At 42.6% G+C, this 17,347-nt stretch overlaps 2 protein-coding genes across 2 annotated transcripts in view; both read left to right on the top strand.

The window, feature by feature from the left end:
• serpine2 (serpin peptidase inhibitor, clade E (nexin, plasminogen activator inhibitor type 1), member 2) overlaps nt 1-17,347 on the top strand; it is a 29,334-nt gene that overhangs the window by 10,136 nt on the left and 1,851 nt on the right. The window lies entirely within an intron of this gene.
• wdfy1 (WD repeat and FYVE domain containing 1) lies at nt 1,358-16,832 on the top strand. The gene is made up of 12 exons (XM_030107855.1): nt 1,358-1,552; nt 4,143-4,210; nt 4,292-4,365; nt 4,541-4,595; nt 8,218-8,368; nt 8,459-8,571; nt 13,523-13,649; nt 14,518-14,623; nt 14,707-14,808; nt 14,905-15,035; nt 15,150-15,258; nt 16,167-16,832. Exons 1-12 carry the CDS (start codon nt 1,416-1,418, stop codon nt 16,224-16,226), a joined length of 1,233 nt encoding a protein of 410 aa, XP_029963715.1. The 5' UTR covers nt 1,358-1,415; the 3' UTR covers nt 16,227-16,832.

Raw genomic sequence — 17,347 nt, 5'->3', positions numbered from 1 at the left:
GCTCATTCTGTAAGGTTGATTTCATACATTTTTCTTCCCTTCAGAAGCTGTATGTAAACACCGGTGTGTTGCAGAAACTTGGGCTGCACTTACATTGACAGAGTCACATGTTTTCTACCTTCAGGCCTGTGTGCAGTCAAATCAAACAAAGGAGCGACCTCAAAACACAAGTGGAGACTCTCAAAGGGGACTTCTCAAATCGTTCTCACAAGTTCTGCACAAGGTTTTCATGTAGAACTTTACAGTGTGTGGGTGTGAACTTTATTCTGGATGATCTTGTTTCCTCTTAGTCTAAAAATGCACATTTAAGACTAGTGACTAAATTAAATATATTGCTTTTTCAGTGTGTATCCTGCCTTGACTGTATTGAAATCGCAACTGTGGGTGTGTAGAAGATAAGGTGGTTGTGGGAATTGTGTAATTCTACATTATTAATTTGTCAGTTGTAATGTCTCCTTGACCATTATTTTTTGCTCTAGGTTAGGTTCATCAGATGAAGTGAGAGGCTCACATTTGGGCAACAAGCAAATTGTAATTTCAAAAGTTTTTTTTAAGCAGATTTCTTAAGGAAAACAGACAAAACACTTATAACCAAGCTGAGATATTGATGATGCTGCTTAGCAGTCCTCAAGCCATGCTGTCAGAATGAGTTTGTAAAAATATTCATAATGCAACAGCTATAGGGGATATTTTTTGGGAGACATTTTGCTGTTTTTGTTACAAATGATTTCATTAAAATAGGCTTTACCTTGAGATTTTAGTACTTTTCTGTTCTAATTGTTTACTTCTGTGAAAATACACATTTTCATAGACTCTGAGACACAAAGTGCATATCTAGGTCAAATTGTCATTTAAAACATTACATTGTTGCCAACTCCTGTCAGAGTTCCAAATGACATCATCTATCTAATTTGCATATTGGCTCATTTGCATATCCAGGTCAAAATAGATTATGTCATTTAAAATAATACATTGTCACCATAGGTATGTATGTAAAGGCTATTCCATTTATTTCATTAATCATACTTTCAGTTTTATAGTAAATAATTGAACATGCATCTTAAAGTTCCATCAAGAGGGGATCAAAATTCTGACTTATCTAAACACGTTTTTATTAACTAATGCAATCACTACTTTGTCTAGTAATTAGTTACTAACAAAGTTAATTTTTTTGATGAAGTAACTAGTGACTTTAATAATAATTACTTTTTAAAAATGTCTTTCCTAGTGCGTGTAGAATTGTCTTTGCGCTCTGTGCTGTTATTACGGTACTGGTGTTGGATTCTGCGGGGCTTCTTGGTACGGCTCTTACGGTAATCCTGACAGCGGCTCCGGGTGTCAGCTGATCCTCCTTCCCTGGCCATTGAGGAGGAAAATCAGCTGAAGGAAAACACTGCGGGCTAGTGAGTCAAACCATGGCTGCGGAGATCCATTCCAGGCCCCAGACCGCCCGGCCGGTCCTCTTGAACAAGATCGAGGGCCACACGGACACTGTCAACGCGGCCGTGCTGATCCCGAAAGAGGACGGAGTGATCACGGTCAGCGAGGACAGGTGAGCGGCTAAGGCAGGCTAACGGGGGCTAAACAGCAGGCAGCTAGCGGGGTCGGGCTATTTACTGGTCATTACAGTCTAAATCTGCTCCCAGGTGGGTCAAACGCGCGAAATTAGAAGAAAAAAAAAAGCTTTTCTTAATAATTTGTATAATTGTCTGTTTGAATTCTCCATATGGAACTAAGAGGGAGACATGAGTCTGTTTGGATTAAAAACAAAACACAAGCAAGTGTGGAGTCAGTACCACCAAAAGAACCAAAAAAACGAAAAACGCGTCTTATAACTAACAGAAAGCTAATATCCATTTGTTTTAACTTCAGTGTTTTCTAAACATATGAGCTCATTTAAATGTATGTTGACTCAGCTAGCTGAACTGTTGCTCATGGTAAACATTACTCCAAACGAGCACATTGGCGCATTCAAGTGTCGTTAAATCCGACGTGTTTTTTTTTAGCTCTAAAATAGAGCACGTCTGGCTAATGTTTAATGCAATAAGACAATAAAATACATCATCTTGTTACTCCCGGTTGTTTCTTGATATCTTTGTTGTATTTAAATCTAGGTCGGGTGAATTGAAGTTGTCCAGATTATTGTTATGTCCCTGAACGCAACTTCATCCACACACTGTGTGGCAGCAAAATATGTTTTTGTGCTTTTTAGAACGCACAAATAAATACAAATATGAAGGCAACAGCACATTCACATTGTGACTGACTTTTCTTATGATTTCAGCTGTAATCCAGGCAGTATTTACTTTAGTGAAAGCCTAACTGACTCACTGTGGCTGTTCTACTTTTAAGTGTCGAGAAGACACTTCTCTCTTCAGAGGAACTTTTTCTCACAAATGCATTGCTGTTTACATCACATACTTGACTTAAAAAGGCGAAGTTGTGGTGTAATGGTGCAGGAGTAGCTTCCTTGATGAAACCTGGTTATGCTGCAGCTTTATAGGTTATTTCCTGAAACAGAACCCCAACTGGAAACGTGATGTCTTAGATGAAAGTTGAGGGTTTATTCTGAATTCACCTGTGTTTAAAAACCTTTCACAGTGCAGGTGATCTTTCCACGAGTCTTCAATCTCTCTGAACATGTTTCACACAGTGCTACAAGAGTTCTAACACAATATATTAAGATATATGAAACTTGGAGCAAAAAGAAAGTTTGAATTTAGGAAAGCCTTTTTTCAAGCAATCCATTGTACTTTTTTTGAGACTACAAGGTAAAAAATTGTTCTGATTGCTTACAGATCACATAATACTCTGAGGATTTGTTTTTCTGAGCTTTATGATGATCTCTGAATATCTAGATGTGAAGACCTAAATGTTCACATCGATAATGGGCACTGCAACACAACCAGAGGGCCATATTCTCTCCACGCAATCACTTTATACAACATATACAACCTGGCGTCAGTTGTGAGATAGTGAAGCTGATGAAATCAGTCTGCTTACGTTTGGTATTTATCATCTAAAAATTGGCAATACTGGGATTACGGAGCATTTAAAAATGATGTCTGATTAAAATGAGGTTATCATGAAACTCCCTCTTTAATATCTCATGTGAAAACTGTGTTACTGGTCAAAATGAATAAGAACAAGAGCTGAAAATCGCTATTTTCCCACATCTGATTTAGAAATAAAAGGCAGAACATGTTTCTACAGCACAGTACAAATAACAGCTCAAACACTGACTCTAAATCAAATCCTTTTTTCTTTTTAATCCTTAAGTATTTCTTCAGGTTTTTGTATCCCTCTTTTTAATATCCTCCAAGAACCTTTGTTTAGCTCTGCAGTTCCCAAGCTGTGGTCAAGGACCCCTGGTGGGCTCGTTACAGATCACTTCAAGGGCTTGATGCTTTCAGTGTTCTGAGGTTGTCATTATAAAGGTCGCATTCTGGAAACTAGAGCAGATACCTTATCTCCACCGTAAAGTTCTATCTAATCTGGGTTTGTAGAAGAGCCTCAAAGTAATGATTGAAGAAAAGCCTAATAGGTTTTGCTTAAGTTTGAGATGTAGAAGTTGTTAGTGGCGCAGCAGAAGTTTGTAAATGTCAGAAGTGATGAGGTTCAGACATGAACTGTCAATGCTGGAAAGTGGTTTAGTTTCATTTTTGAGGTCACTGACACTTCACTCTGCCGCAGAAGTGAAACACTGTTCTCAACAAGTCAGCTTTTTGTTAAAATATGTTATAAAGGTTCAATATGGAACTTGAGGTAAGATGAACTGAGTCAGGATACAAAACCAGAAGCACAACGTTTAGTTTATTTAATTTTAATTCAAGTGTTTAGATGATTTTTTTGATGAAGTTTCTATTTATTTCACACATAGCAACAAATGTCATATCTTTTTCTGTACGCATTAAAGCCATATACATTTCCTGTCTCAATAATAATAAATGTAAAAAAAAAAAACGGCCATCTATCTGGGCAGTGTCCTTCTGAAATCGAAACAAACGCATGTATGTGTTGCAATAATTTTAATAATTTTGACCAATTTAAATGTAATAAAGCCAACAATGTAATAACTTTCCAATAGTGTAATAGGATATTTGAGTCATTGCCATAATCCCGTCCGTGCCTTCCTCCTGCAGAACCATCCGGGTGTGGCTGAAGAGAGACAGCGGTCAGTATTGGCCCAGCATCTACCACACCGTCTCCTGTAAGTAAGCCTGCGTCACACCGCAACAAATGCACGTCGGCACTCTTCATCCGCACAGCGCTAAGTGTGTTCTCCTTTCAGCTCCGTGCTCCTGCATGTCGTACCACCACGACAGCAGACGCATCTTCATCGGCCAGGACAACGGGGCTGTTGTGGTGAGTGGAGATGCTCCTAATGAATGTCTCACTGTTGTACTTCTTCAAACACTGTCTGTGGGGAAAACAAGTAACTGGTTTCAAACTCTGTATTTAGCTTTTTTGCATATAGCCACTGGGAGGATTAAGGTTCATGGATTGTAAACATGTTATTTTGTGTTTGTTTGCCTCTTAGGAGTTTCTCATCTCTGAAGATTTCAACAAGATGAACCACGTCAAAACATATCCAGGTGAGACCATGAACACAAAGTTCTGTTCGAGTAGGGTTGCAAGTGTATCCAAACCTAAATATGTACTAATTCTCTGGATGAGGGGTGTCAAATGTAAGGTTCGTGTTTGTTTGACAATTCTTCAAGAATGGTCAGTACAATACAACAGTGACTCGTGAACTGAGAGGCTGGAGATGCAGCCATGAAAGAAAGCTTCCTCGATTCTATTGAACTGGCCTCAAAACCATGCTGTCAGTGAGTTTGTAAAAACATGCATGGTGCAGCAGCTCCAGGAGACGTTTCTTTGTGTATTTCATTGTATTTTACACCAGAAGGTTTCATTGAAATGGACTTCATGTTAAGATTGTAGTCATTTTCAGTATTAACTGTTTGAGTTTGTGAAGATATAGACCTTTTCATGACATACGCTCTGCGCCATGAGGAAGAAAAACTTTTTTTTTAACCGGTCTAGCCCACTGAAGATGACATTTTGCCATATGTGACCCCTGAACTAAAGTGTATTTGACCCCCTGCTTTAAACCTAATTTGTGTTCCTTTCAGTGAAAATGTCACAAAACAACCCTCAAACAAACGCAGGACTGTTGGTAACTTGAGGCTCTGCAGCATTTATTCTGCTGTAACTTTGTTTACTTTGACAATGACTTTACATCTTTACCCAGCTGCTCTCTACTCGCTCTGTCGTTTTCTTCACTTTACTCCGGGAACAAGGACTTGTCCACTCCTGATGCTCTTGTGGTGAATCAGAATAGAAACTTCTTATAGTTAGGTGGAAACCTTTGCAGCTCTCACAGTAATGTGTGAGTTTGATGGATTTATTTCTGTAATCTCAATGACTTCTGTTGAAAAAATGGCTCCTAGTGGATTACAGCACCGCCACCTGGTGGCCAAAGACGGACACTCTTATAATTTCTTTGAGTTCAGGGGAGAGGAGGAAAGTAGAACCTTATATCAAATTAACATGCTCTAATATTGTTGAATATTGTGACAATAATATGATTTTAGATTAGTTATTATTTAAACGCATTTCAGTCCAGGGGCCACATTCAGCCCAGTTTCATTTCATTGTCAGTGGACCGGACCAGTAAATGTGCCATAATAACCTTTATATTTTTAAACTTTGAAGTTTTTCTTTGTTAATTACACATGATGAAAACGTCTGTATTTTCACAAAACCAAGCAATTACTACAATCTCAACGTAAAGCTAATTTTAATGAAAGCTTCTGGTGCAAAATACAGCAGCATGTTCCCAAACACTTTTTGTGTTGTATTATGCACATTTTTACAAAGTCTATTAAAGTTATCCTGAGGTTAGTTTGCTCACAACGAGTTATGTAGCTTTCGAAGCAGCATCAGCGACATCTCAGCTCGGGCCTCCGTGTTGTGTCTGCCATCTTTCCAAATGGCACTGCTCTTTCTGCGACAGTGGATTAAATTTTATCGCACATTTGCAAATCATGGCATTGTATCGTCATGTTACAGTAACACTTCACAGAACACTGTGCAACCCAAGCTCGAGGTAACAATATCTGCTTTTACAAGGTGATATTTTCTCAATTTGATTGTACAGAATCTGTTTGATGTACTGAAGCGATCAGATTAATCAATCACGTAACTTGTAATTTCTGTCCAGTGATTGATCTGATCCCCTCAGTTCCTACACAGCCCTGATAGCCACTGGAAATTCAGTGAGCTGTGATCGTTCACAGCAGTGACCCACTAAAAACCTTCTTTCCTCTCCGGTGTCAAATCTTCAGTGTACTTTTCCAGTTTTGCTTCTTCAGAAAGAGATAAAAACTCTTCAGAAGCTTCAGGCTGTTTCCTTTCTACACTCTTTGTGTTGATTTCACCTCCACGTTGGCATATTTTCTAAACAAAGAGTTATTGTTCCTGCAACTGTATCAGCAGATATTTAACCTCCTCAGTGGGAAATGGAGCTTTACAGGCAGCAGCATGTGATCGCCTATTATTTTTTTCATCTGGTTTATGGTGCAACAGAACAAAAGCTACAAACGGATGCGGTGCTGCAAAGTTGAAAAACCTGCGTTGAGTCTCCATAAAGAATATTAACGGTTTGATTTGGCAGCAATGACAAAAGATCTTCCTGCTTTGACAGAAAGATGAAGATGGTCCTGGTAAAAGCTTTCCTCTCTGACGCTCACATCCGTTATCGAGCTAAATCTGGGCTGATTATGTGAACATGCTCTGGGTGACTCAGTGCTGATCAGAAGTACACGCACGCACGCACGCACGCACGCACGCACGCACACACACACGGCAAATCCAGCGATAGGTTACAAACCCATAGCAACCTAAAGACAGGGAAGTCAAACATAATAACTAATATTAAATCATCCATCCGTCGTCTTTGGACCTCTATGGGAGTCACAGTGGAGCTGATCCCAGCTGACTCTGTGTAAAGGCAGGTTACACCCCGACAACCACTGAGCAATTTACAGTCTTCAGTCTTAGATTGTATAAGAAAGCTGGAGTACATGAAAAACAGAAAAGTCATGCATGCTCAGGGACAACATGCAACATTTTCGCACCTAAAAAGCTCTCTTGAACTGGGAATCATCTCACTCTGAGGCCTTATGGAATGGATGGAATCATCTCATGATAAATCAGCATACATTTATACAGAGGAAAGAAAGCTGTAAATTCTTTAAAATTCATTCATTGATTTTGTGACAATAGTGTTAAATTGACTCAGCCTGAATAAAAATAAAGATAGCATTTGTGTCTTTTTTTAATTTAATGTCAGAGATATTAAATGACTGTTTACGGTCTCAGTCATCTGTTTAAGTTAAGCTTACTGCTCAGTATGAAGTCAATCCCTTGTAGAAATTCAGTTCAGCTTTATCTATTTAGTGCAACAATATAGCCAACCCTGGTTCAGCCAGGGACCCAAACTCCCAATCTGAGGAGGCAGGGATTCTCCAAATCAAGTCAGCTGCTGATGGATCAGGGCAGGACGCTTCAGACCTCAAGCTTTCTAGTTCCACTGTTGGAGATCTGACAGGAAGGTAGAGAGAGAGAGCTGGTTCCACATGAGAGGACCATGATGGCTCCTCTCATGTGGAACCAGCTTTGAGACTCTAAATACAATATAAAAAACAGTTTTCTGTTTTTGGAGTCGTAAAGTTTGAAAATAACACTTAGGTAAATTCTGTGTGAAGATCTTGAAGCTAGTAATTAAAAAGTACAATTCTGAAAGCTGTTTTTGGTCAAGTGATCTGTCAGTATACGGTGGAAGCTGTTTTTCAATGTGCATTTGAGTAAAATTGTAGGATTAAAAAATTGACAAAGATACTGATTTTTTTCTTTGCTCAAAAAATTAATTTGTCACACCAGTAACATAACAAAGAATATGGATTGAGGTGCGTTATTGTTAACCACTGATCCCTGCCTTCTGTAGCAGTGTTTAACAAAAGAGTGTGTCAGCGAGGCTCTGATGGGAGTAGACACTGACGGAGGGATTTGTCTGGATTACAGCATCTTTAATGAGTCTCTGATGGGATCAGAAGCTGGAATCTGCTTCATCAGTGACACCACTGACTGTGTTTGATGAAAATCCACTTTGTTCCTGTCAAACACTCATGTGTGTGTGTGTTTGTTTTTCAGCCCACCAGAACCGTGTGTCAGATATGGTGTTCTCCCTGGAGAGCGAGTGGGTGGTGAGCACCGGCCACGACAAGAGTGTGAGCTGGATGTGCACACAGAGCGGCAGCATGCTGGGGAGGCACTACTTCACCGCCTGGGCCTCCTGCTTACAGTATCCTTCTCTGGGGTCTTCCAAACAAACAAACAAACCAAAAAAAAAAAACGCTGATGTGTGCGTTTGAGCCCTGACTTTTCTGCTCAGGTACGACCACGAGACGCAGCACGCCTTCGTGGGGGATTACTCAGGACAGATCACTCTGCTCAAACTGGAGAAGCAGACGTACTCCACCATCACTACACTGAAGGGACACGAAGGTAAAACACACACGGTGCTGAAAACCGATTCACCAGCGGTGGAATCGGACACAGAGCAAGCAGCAGATCTGAATCCATCCATCTTTAACCAGGGTGGGTTCTTATGGGTTTATCCCAGCCAGCCAATCGTTTCCCTGTCCCGTGCTCCTCGTGTCCTCTAGTCATGTGCAGCGTCCGTGGCATTCCTGCACATCTTCACGCCAGTGTTTCAGTAGATTCATGTTTTTATGAGCAGTGTCTGGAAACAGATCCCTTTTCTTTTTACACATTTTTTGATGCCTGCATGTACCTTCTGTTTCTGGGTGATTTCTCTGGGGTGGTCGTGGTTCAGGCAGCCGGAGTTTGGTGTTTAGCAGTTGTTCCAGGTATTTAGCAGCAAAGCTTCCTTCTGTCTCCCCTGTAAAGCCAAAGACTGTTTGACTTGTGTGTTTAATCTGCCTCTCTTCCAGCTCTGCTGTGTGTTTTTGGGCTTCTGTGATGTCTTTTGACAACTTTTTTTTGTTTGTTTTCTAATCTCAACATGACTTGGTAGGAGTGTAAAAGACCACTTTAATTAATTAAAAAAAAAATTTATATCCATTATACTTTAATTCACACTTTGAAAACAGACTGGAAGTGGCTGTTGATGTTGCTTAAAGCTTGAAGGACAGGTGTTGCTGCCTCCTTAGGCCTGTTGGAGCCACTTGAAGACAGTTTGGTGCACAGTAGGCCCCAGCATCAAAGCAAATGCAAAAACCTCCACTTCCGTTCCCTATTCTTGAAAACTACAGGCCAGTCTCACTTCTACCATTCCTGTCGAAAATACTGGAGCGCTCGGTATTTAACCAAGTCTCTGAACACCTGCAGAACCAGAACCTGCTGGACACTTTTCAGTCAGCCTTCAGATGTGACCACTCCACCGAGACTGCACTCCTTTCAGTCACAGAATCTCTGCGGCTGGCAAGAGCTGCTGGTCAGTCCTCTGTCCTCCTGCTGCTGGACTTGTCTGCTGCCTTTGACACCGTGAACCATCAAATCCTCCTCTCCTCACTCTCTGACCTTGGCATCTCAGGTTCCGTCCTGTTGTGGTTCAAGTCCTACCTCACAGGCAGATCTTTCAGAGTTTCATGGCGAGGGGAGGTGTCAAGGTCACATGGCCTATCGACAGGGGTCCCTCAAGGGTCTGTGCTTGGCCCCTTACTCTTCTCTCTGTACACCACTTCACTTGGTGCAGTGATTCGCTCCCATGGCTTCTCCTACCACTGTTATGCTGACGACACTCAGCTCTTCCTCTCTTTTCCACCTGACGACACCACAGTCTCAGCTCGAATATCAGCATGTCTGGCTGATATCTCCACCTGGATGAAGAAACGCCACCTTCAGCTAAATCTGTCTAAGACTGAACTCATGGTCTTTCCAGCTTGTCCATCTGTCCAGCCTCAGATCAGTGTCCAACTTCACTCGAGCCTACTTGTGCCCACAAATTCAGCCAGAAACCTGGGTGTCATGATTGATGACCAGCTGACCTTTAAGGTTCACGTGGCCTCAGTTTCTCGGTCTTGTCGTTATGCCCTCTACAACATCAGGAAGATCAGACCCTTCCTGACCCAACAGGCCACACAGCTTCTGGTTCAGGCTCTCGTGATATCACGCATTGACTACTGCAACTCTCTTCTGGCGGGTCTCCCTGCATGTACAGTCAAACCTCTACAGATGATCCAGAATGCAGCAGCACGTCTGGTCTTCAACCAGCCCAAAAGAGCTCATGTCACTCCTCTGTTCATCTCCCTTCATTGGCTTCCAGTTGCAGCCAGGATCAAATTCAAATCTCTCCTCCTGGCTTACAAAACGCTTACAAGAACGGCTCCGGCCTACCTGGACTCCCTGATCCAGGTCTACTCTCCTTCACGCCCTCTTTGCTCTGCATGTGAGAGACGTCTGGTGCTTCCAGCCCAGCACGGCTCTAAATCTCTTGCCAGACTCTTCTCCTCTGTTGTTCCCAAATGGTGGAACGAACTACCTAACTCTGTGCGTTCCGCCGAGTCTATTTCTACTTTCAAGAGACAATTGAAGACTCAATTGTTCAGAGAACACCTAGGGTCTTAATCCGACCCCATGTTCGGGGAAGAATAGATCAGGTGTTCTAAAACCCAGCACTTATGTACCACTGACTAAGTTGACACACAAAAAAAAAAAAAAAAAAGGGGGGGGGGGGGGGGTAGTGGCTCCTCTTCTGCAACTTGATGGCAACTCCCTTGACCAATCGCACTTGAAGCAATTGAAGCATTTACTGATGGTTTCTTTCTTTCTTATGTCTATATTCTTGCTTGTGTTGTACGTCGCTTTGGACAAAAGCGTCTGCTAAATGAAATTGTAGAATTGTATTCTGCAGATGTAGACGTGTTGGCTGGACAGTCTCCACTGTCGGCCAATACGCTGAATATGGCTGTGTCACTGTAATCAACAACAGCTTGGTGGATGAGTCTGTGGTCCAACTGTGCTCCAGTTAATAGAGAGCTAAATGACTGAAACAAGCAGCTCCCATCACTGAATAGATGACGATACCAGAGGGGGATCTGTGATGCAGGCAGGAGATGGGAAATACTCCTGGACACCGGGAACACTACAGCTACAGCTCAGTATATTACAGTGTCAGAAGAGGCTCTTTTATTTCAGTAATTCAATTCAGAAATGAGAACTCTCATATTGTAGATTCACCACATGCAAAAGTGAAATATTTCAGTTGTTTGTTTTAATTTAAATCATCATGGCTTAAATTAGAATATATCACTGTGTATAATCATGAATCTGAGTTTCCATTTTTGAATTGAATTACTGAAAAAAAAGCACTTCTAAATGGTACAATTCACTGAGCTGGTCCTATCGCACATTCATTTGGAAATATTTAACTTTTAAGAGTGAACTGCATAAAGCATGCTCTATCTTGCCTTTAGCTTCAAGAAAAGTTGAAAATTGTAGGAGACTTGAACCAAACCAAGCACCGTAAGAATATTAAGAATAAAAATTTGAATAAATGTGAAAGAGAATGAGCTGTACATTAAACTCACTCAGAAATATGTTGAAGGCAGGGCGGTGGCCAGTCCCAGACACAAGGTCATCCACCAGGAAGCACTTATCAGCCGCGATGGAATTGCCTCCTCTGTCGCTCTGACACGGAGTCAGGGCTCTGTGAGGCGACATTCTCGCCACGGTGTAGGAAGTGCAGTGAGACGGGCAGTTGAAGAAGACTTCACTCTGAAGCAGTTCCACACCGTTTTGGTTGTAGCCAGACTAATGAGGTGCTCATATGAGGGCAATCTAAAATATATGTATCGATTTGTTGTATAGATCTTAGTGTAAAATCAAAGAAGCAAACTGCTGGGGTCCAGATGAGTGTTTGGAGCTGTTGTCTTAGTGAAGCTCAGCTGTGACTGAGCAGTGTTTTCTTTTCCCCTCATAAGCCTTTCAGAAAAGCAGAGGTTTTTTAACATTGTTATTTTTGGTGATTTTTTTTCCTTGATTTTTGTGCTTCTCTCTTCTGCCCCACTGCCATCACGTGTCAATCAGTATCTGTTGTCCGTTGATTGAAATTTTAACTGACTTATTATGCATCCCTAAGGTGAATACTCGGTTAAGATTACCTCTAAAGGATTCAGTTTATCTGTTTCCACCCCATTTGTTGCAGTGGGTCATATTCCCAGGCCGGTGGTTGGACCTGCTGAAGTTGTTAATTGCTTTTTCATCTGTAAAACTCCATTTCCAACAAAAAAGCATTCTCCAGGAAGCTTCAGTGACATGAATGAAGCGGTGTTCAGCGAGGAGCTCACGAGGCTGTAAAGAACAAACAGGATGACTCATCTGACCAAATCAGCTTTTTTTTCCCCCTTGCGTCACGCCCACATTGCCTACAGATGAGACATATGTGTGACTGCACCTCTCTTTTTCCCTTTTATGACATTCTGAATAAATTATATTCAATCAAAGCAGCACTTAGAAACAATTTGGAGCCACCGACCTCTCTCTTCCTTTCTTGCTTTCATGTGCAGATGTGCTTCTCTGCTCCGGATGGTGCATATTCATCACACAGATGGAAATGCATATTAATAGGTGTGGCACTGGGCTCCAGCTGAGCACAAAGCAAATATTTAATAGAAATTATGATCAGTTAAAATTTGAAAATGGACCAAAAAAGGTCAGATAAATGTCAACATCAAAGGTTTTACTGAGGTTCATCCAACATGCCCCAGCAAATAAGAGAAAAATATGATGTTTTTAATTAAAGCTGTAAAAATATTAGACGACTTTGAAAATAAGCATATTTTCTCTTCTCATGCACCGTTGTCTCTTGAATCGAAGCAGTTACCATTTACTGAGAGTGAATGTTTGAATAGCTAACCTGTTAAATGTTTTAAACTGTGCTTTAGTGGTGGTCATCTTCTCTAAGCATTTGTTTGGATCCATCCGTTCATCTTCTTCCTGTCTTCATCTTGAGTGGAACAAACTGGTAAAATAGTGCCATATTCAGCTTTAAATTTTGCCTTCAGTTTTTTTCTTTTTCCTTTGTGGCACAGAGTATATATACATGATGAAGATGTCTGTTTTTTTTGCAAACCTGAACAATTACGACTGACAATGACCACAAGCTCAACATCCGATGTTAATGAAAGCTTCTGGTGCAAAATACAGTGAAATGTTGAAAAACCTTCTTTTTTCCGCTGTTGCATTACGATGGTGATGTAGATCAGCCATCAGAGAGCGTTGCTTTGTCTCCTCGCCTCAGCAGTCAGTCTAACAGTCTCTTTACTACTAGTTAATGAGAAGTAGAGAAGTCCAGGCAACTGCCTGCAGTTCTGTCTGTATCCACTGGATGGAGCCAACGGAACAGATCTGTCTGAACACTCTTGTCATTGACATTTTCATGCACACACATGTTCAGTGACTGTTTGTTTTCTCCTTTTTCTCTTGATTGCAGGCAGTATAGGCGCCCTGTGGTGGGACCCGGTCCAGAGACTGCTCTTCTCAGGGGCCTCGGACCACAGCGTCATCATGTGGGACATCGGGGGCCGCAAAGGACGGACGCTGCTGCTGCAGGGACATCAGTAAGTCTTGTTGCACATTCGAGCCACCTCGAAAGGTGAACAGCAAAACGCTGCGTAGTGGTACCACGGACTCCTCAGGAAACACTCGTGGCTCTCTATTTTTACCTCTTCTTCTCACACCCTGTCCTCCAAGGCCCTCCACCGCCTCTTGTCAAAGGCAGGTCTCAGTGGTGTCAGTAACTGCTGTCCCCAGACGCTGACTGACACCTCCCTGCATGCATCTCCTCCTACGCTCCCGGACGCAGGAGCTATCAGCAAAGCCCCGTACGCTGATCCGTGTCAGAGCAAGCCTCCTTAGATCCTGCAGCACGCGGGCAGGATTTACTAACGCACATTAACATGAATCACAGCGCTCCCTTTACACTGACTGCTCTTGAAGTGGCGCTTTGACCATCTCAATTTTTTTTCTGCTGTTCTCATGTTGTTTTCTTATTTATCCACCCCATTTGATCAAAAATCATATTATTTAGTGTATTATCTTATTAAATAATCATATTTAAAATATATTGTTGTCAGAATCTTTAACATTATACATCACAGTATTTTCAAGTGAAAACAGAAAAGTGAAAACAGATGCCTTGGGTTTTTTAAAATGTGGCTAACCTATCAAATAATGACATGTTGGGATACATTAATCGCTCAAACTTCATGCTGATGTTAAGTTTGTATCAGACTGATGAGAAATTACAATTAGTACAGTCTACATGTCGGCAGGTCAAGTGTTGTTCAGAGAAGCTTTGGTGTGAGACAGAGGCTACAGCGGCCAGTTTTACTTCCACTATAAGCTGAGAACCATGGGCTAACTCAATGCTGAAAACGTTGTTCTGCCTCCTTTAAACCTCTCCCTTCTTCCTGTTTTCTGCCTCAGCGAGCGTGTTCAGGCCCTGCGCTACCTGCAGCTGACCAGGCAGCTGCTGTCCTGCTCGGCGGACGGAGGCATCGCCGTGTGGAACATGGACACACAGAGAGAAGAGGTTTGTGGGAACTCATTTACAGTTTGTGAGCTTGATAATCTTCTCATGGTGTTTAATGCTCTAAGTCGTGTGTGTTTGCGCAGGCGCCTCAGTGGTTAGACAGCGACTCATGTCAGAAGTGTGAGCAGCCTTTCTTCTGGAATATCAAGCAGATGTGGGACACGAAGACCCTGGGGCTGCGACAGGTACGAATCTGGTCACTGTGCTTTAATGATACGGCTTTTCCTTGTTGTCACGTCATAAATGTCATAAATACAAATAAGCATATTTGTCGTTTGCAGCACCATTGCAGGAAGTGCGGTAAGGCCGTGTGTGGGAAGTGCAGCTCGAAACGCTCCACGTTTCCACTCATGGGCTTCGAGTTCCCCGTGCGAGTCTGCGACGCCTGCTTCGACACCATCAAGGAAGAAGAGTGAGTGAAAGGCTCTTCTCGATCCCGCATACAGACATTGGCCCGAGTTCAGCTTCAGTGAGCGGCGAGGGCAGAGCCGGTGAAATGTTGTCATTGTGTTTGTGTGTTCTGCAGCCGAACGGCGCTGGCCACGTTCCACGAGGGGAAACACAACATCGCCCACATGGACATGGACCCATCCAGAGGCCTGATGGTCACTTGTGGAAGCGACCGCATTGTCAAGGTCAACAACAGTTCTTTGATCCCAGATAATTCATTCATGTGGTCCAGCGAGGTCAAACACAGAGCCTTTGAGGCCAAACTGAAGCAGATCCGATCGGTGCGTTTTAGTTCAGGCTGCGGTCATCTTCCAGCTCAGTCTTTAAATCGATTTTCAAAAGGTTACGGCTGAGAAAATCCGCATAATTTTTTTTCAGTTTAACACAATTTTTCTGCATCAGTTAAGATAGCTCAGAAGAAGAACTGCGGGGTTCGATCGGGGGTGTCAAACTTAAGGCCTCCGCTCAGACCAACAGCAGTGAAAACATAAACCTCCTACAGCATAAATCACAATCTGTGTCTCTGCTGGTCAAGTTCGTTACAAATCTCTACCACCTCCACTTCACCAGGGCTTATTGTAAGTCAACTGGCCTGCATTGCAAGACCAAATCACTGACTTTTAATGGTTTCCTTCTTCTTTACGAAATTTTATTCATGTGAGACATTTGGGAGCTCCAGGTTCAGTTGCGTGGCTCAGGTTTCCCGATGAGTTTGTCTTGAAACAAGGAAAATTCACACAACAAAACTCATGTAGAAAAGAAAATATTTGTAGTCTGAGTGAGGTTCTGAATCTGACAATAATAACACGTTAAAGCCCACATGTGGATGAAGCCAGCATGTCAGTATATATACTGAATTTAAATGGCGCTTTGTTACTTCAAAAGAATTGTAACGCTGCCAGAAATTCTTTATAATGCATGTTTTATTGAACACATGACGTCTTTCGTCCATACAGTGTGAACGGTATCGAACCGTGGTGCAAAGTAGCTGTTTGATCCTCAGAAAGTCCTGTTTTCCTCTGTGTGAAGTAACTGTTCCCCCCCTCTCCCCTCCCTCCTTGTGCTCCACTCTCCTTCTCATTTGTCTCCACAGATCTGGGATATGACACAGGTGGTTGGCTGTAGCTTAGCAACAGGCTTCACCCCGCGCTGATTGGTCCGTCCCACCACAAGGCCCGCCCCCCCCCCCCAGTGTCATGGAAACCCCCCCCTCCTCGCCCTCTTCTGTACAGTCCGTCTCCCCCCCAACACGCCTGGGATCTTCAGTAACAGCCAGGCCTGCTGTGTGTGCGTTCGTTCGTGTGCGTGCATGTGGCCCTACACGTCCCTTTTTTTGTTTTTTTTTTTGGCTTCTCATAATTAATTTCACTGATTGACAGTCGAGGTGTGTTTGTTTTTTGATATTTTGCTCTGATGTGAACCACAACCTGAAGCACAACTGTGTGTGTGTGTGTGTGTGTGTGTGTGTGTGCGTGTGTGTGTGTGCGCGTGTGTGTGTGTGTGCGTGTGTGCATGTTATGGTTTCTCCTATAGGAGGATTGGTATTAACATTGGTGTTTACATTCGATGTATCCGATGCTTGTTTTGGACAAAGGTCTTCTTTCTCTTATCGCCCTCGCACTGTCAGGTTCAGCTGCAGTGGACGGCTGATCTTCCGCTCGGTGGGAAACATGTTTATCGCTTCCTGGTGTAGCTCACTGTCACTATAAAGAAGAAAAAGAAGGAAAAAAAAAAAAACTACTTTCACACACACATTAAAGCAGCTCGACAGGACGTCGTGTATAAATCTCCTGGTGTGTATAATAGCAGCTTGAAACCCCTCCCCTTGGATTTCTCTCTTCACTAGTTGGCCTTAAATCACTCTCAGGAGGTCTGACATCTCCGAGCCGTTATCGGCGCGTAATCGCCCGAACGTGACGAGAGAAGCGATAGAACGCCCTCCTCCTCTTCCTCCTCCTCTTCCTCCTCCTCCTCCTCCGTTTCCGTAATCGATGGAGGATGAATCTCACTTAGTTCCAGCCGGTGATCTGATCGGCGACCCGGTCGTCAACCTCACAATCCCAGGTTAAGCGATGCGGGGGGAGTTTGTTGCCATGGCAACAAGTTAAGATGTTAATTGTTCTGCCCTCGAGGAGCCACAAGTACAAGGTCCTCCTGACCGATCGTGGTGGATTTGATCATTATTCCTGTGGATAGTATAGTGCAACATTTGAAGCTTGTCTCTTTGAGTTTCTGAAGTCTGACAGGTTTAATAAAGACTTTGAGGAACTTTTT

This window comes from Salarias fasciatus, chromosome 14 (assembly GCF_902148845.1).
Source record: "Salarias fasciatus chromosome 14, fSalaFa1.1, whole genome shotgun sequence".
Classification (NCBI taxonomy): domain Eukaryota; kingdom Metazoa; phylum Chordata; class Actinopteri; order Blenniiformes; family Blenniidae; genus Salarias; species Salarias fasciatus.
The sequence above is the reverse complement of the archived record's forward strand: the minus strand, read 5'-3'. Positions and strand labels throughout refer to the sequence as shown.